This window comes from Myotis davidii, unplaced genomic scaffold (genome assembly GCF_000327345.1).
Source record: "Myotis davidii unplaced genomic scaffold, ASM32734v1 scaffold1364, whole genome shotgun sequence".
Classification (NCBI taxonomy): Eukaryota; Metazoa; Chordata; class Mammalia; order Chiroptera; family Vespertilionidae; genus Myotis; species Myotis davidii.
Genome location: NW_006295736.1, coordinates 563,762 through 565,823, shown reverse-complemented (window position 1 = coordinate 565,823; position 2,062 = coordinate 563,762). Strand labels below are relative to the sequence as shown.

Below are 2,062 nucleotides of genomic sequence, written 5' to 3'. Positions count from 1 at the left end.
GGCCGGGATCCGCCCTCCCTGGGCCTCTCTGTAAGTCAGGCCGAGGTTTTTGTTTATTATTACTGTTCTTACTGATTTCAGAGAGGAAGGGGGAGAGAGAAACGCCCATGGGGAGAGGGGATCGCGGATCGGCCGCCCCCTGCGCGCCCCGCACTGGGGACGGAGCCCCGACGGAAGTCGAGCCCTGACCTCCTGGGTCACAGGTCGACGCTGCAGGAACCCGCCACGTAAAAGCAGAATATAGCGGCCACATCCGGGTCCGGGGACGCAGATCGAACGGGCAGGCTCCGTGCTGGGCGGGAGGCCCAGGCTGCGGTTTAGCGCCTGGGGCACCTGCCTTACCCGGGTCACTCGGGGGCCGGTTAGCACCGTAGTTGGGGTTTACAGCAGCTTCTCGGAGGAGGGAACTTTGGTCTGGGCCCTGCGGTGGGAGGGAGGCCGGGGACCCAGTGCCAGGAGGGCGCAGGGCCCGCTCCGGATGAGCGGCGTGTTGCTGGGAGGGAGTTCTAAGCCTGTGGAGTGCCCGTTGCGATTGGTTTAGGAGTTTAACTTATTATTATTATTATTATTATTGCTTTCAGAGAGGAAGGGGGAGGGAGAGAGAGAGAGACATCGGTGATGAGAGCGGATCACTGACGGGCTGCCTCCTGCGCCCCTCCTGGGGATCCGGCCTGCAGCCCAGAGCATGTGCCCTGGCGGGAATGGAGCCGTGAGCTCCGGGTTCATAGGTCGATGCTCAACCAGTGAGCCACGCCGGAGCCACGCCTGCCGGGCTGTGTCCATGTTTTGAGTAGGTCGGTGCAGACTTGGGGAAGCTCGCTCTGTGTCTCTAAGTATTAAAGTGACCCGCAGACGCTGTGGGATGTGGATTCTGTGCCCAGGAACGCTCAGGAGAAAGTGATTGAAAACATCTTACCTCGTCGTCTCTCTTCATTCTTAATCCTGAAGACACTTAACATTTGAAAACAAATCGTCCGGCCCTTCTGGTTCCTGAGCGAGTGAGGGGTGACTGATCTGATTAAGCACAATCAGGACTGAAACGCCCCCAGCCGCCTGCGTGCGCCCCTGTTGTGGCGTTTGGGTGACCTCTGAGGTCTTTGCTTCAGGAGGTGCTGTCCTGGGTACGGGAGGGCCAGGACGTGTGGGCTGAGTGTGGAGCGCGTGCCTGTGCCCCCATCTCCCTGTCACGTTCTCCTGTCTGCACACCAACCCCTGCTCTCTTCCCTCAGGGCCTTGGAATGACTTGCTAGGAGTGCCGCCCCCCTGCCGCCCGGCCGTCATGGCAGGTCGCCTGGTGAAGCGATGCGCCTGCCTCCTGAGAGAGGCCGCCCACCTGGCCCCTGCCGGGCCCCCGGCTGGCCGCCTGAGCCTGGCCAGGGTGGCTCGTAAGACTCTGACTTCCTCAGCTACCTCACCCAGTTCCCACTTCCCGGTCTCCTCGTCGCAGCCCCTGGAGAAGGAGCAGTCGATCCCCCCCTACCCGGAGCGCCAGGAGGTGGACGAGCTCATCAGGAAGGCCACTGGGCCGGAGGAGCTCCTGGAGCTGCTGGGCGGTGGCCACGGCCTGCAGCAGGACCAGGCGGCCCTCGTGGTCATCAGGCTCTCTCGCCTGCTGTCCGAGAGGCCAGAGGACAAAGCCTGGGTCGTGCAGGACGCCCGCTTCCAGCAGCTTCTCCAGCTGGTCAGCAGTCAGGTGGGTGGCAGACTGTTCAGGTGGAAGCAGCGGGGGCTCTGAGGCCACAGCAGCCCGGCTGTCACTTTCACACCTCCTCTCCGGCAACCTCACGGCGGCCCTGTTAGGTGGAGAGGGCCCGCCTGCTTCTGCTTCTGCTTCTGCTCTGCGCACCGGTGTGCCACCCCCTCCCCGGGGTCTGGCTGATGGCGGCACACTTGAGGAGGTGTGGTGTTGTTCAGCCAGTCCGATTCTCAAAGGATGAGAGTGGCGATAGGGGAGAGTATAGCTCATAAAAATCGCCTTGATTGTCCTGGCTGGGGTGGCTCGGTTGGTGGGCAACTTGCCCTGCACCAGGAGGTTGCCAGTGCCATCCCAGGCCCATGCAGG

At 62.5% G+C, this 2,062-nt stretch overlaps 1 protein-coding gene across 1 annotated transcript in view; it reads left to right on the top strand.

Annotated features, from left to right (window-relative positions):
• Window positions 1-1,229: 1,229 nt before the first annotated feature.
• TBRG4 (transforming growth factor beta regulator 4) overlaps window positions 1,230-2,062 on the top strand; it is a 6,188-nt gene continuing 5,355 nt past the window's right edge. The window contains exon 1 of the mRNA XM_015568210.1: window positions 1,230-1,693. Within this exon, the coding sequence (XP_015423696.1) occupies window positions 1,280-1,693 (414 nt within the window). The 5' untranslated portion in view covers window positions 1,230-1,279. The remainder of the gene's footprint in view (window positions 1,694-2,062) is intronic.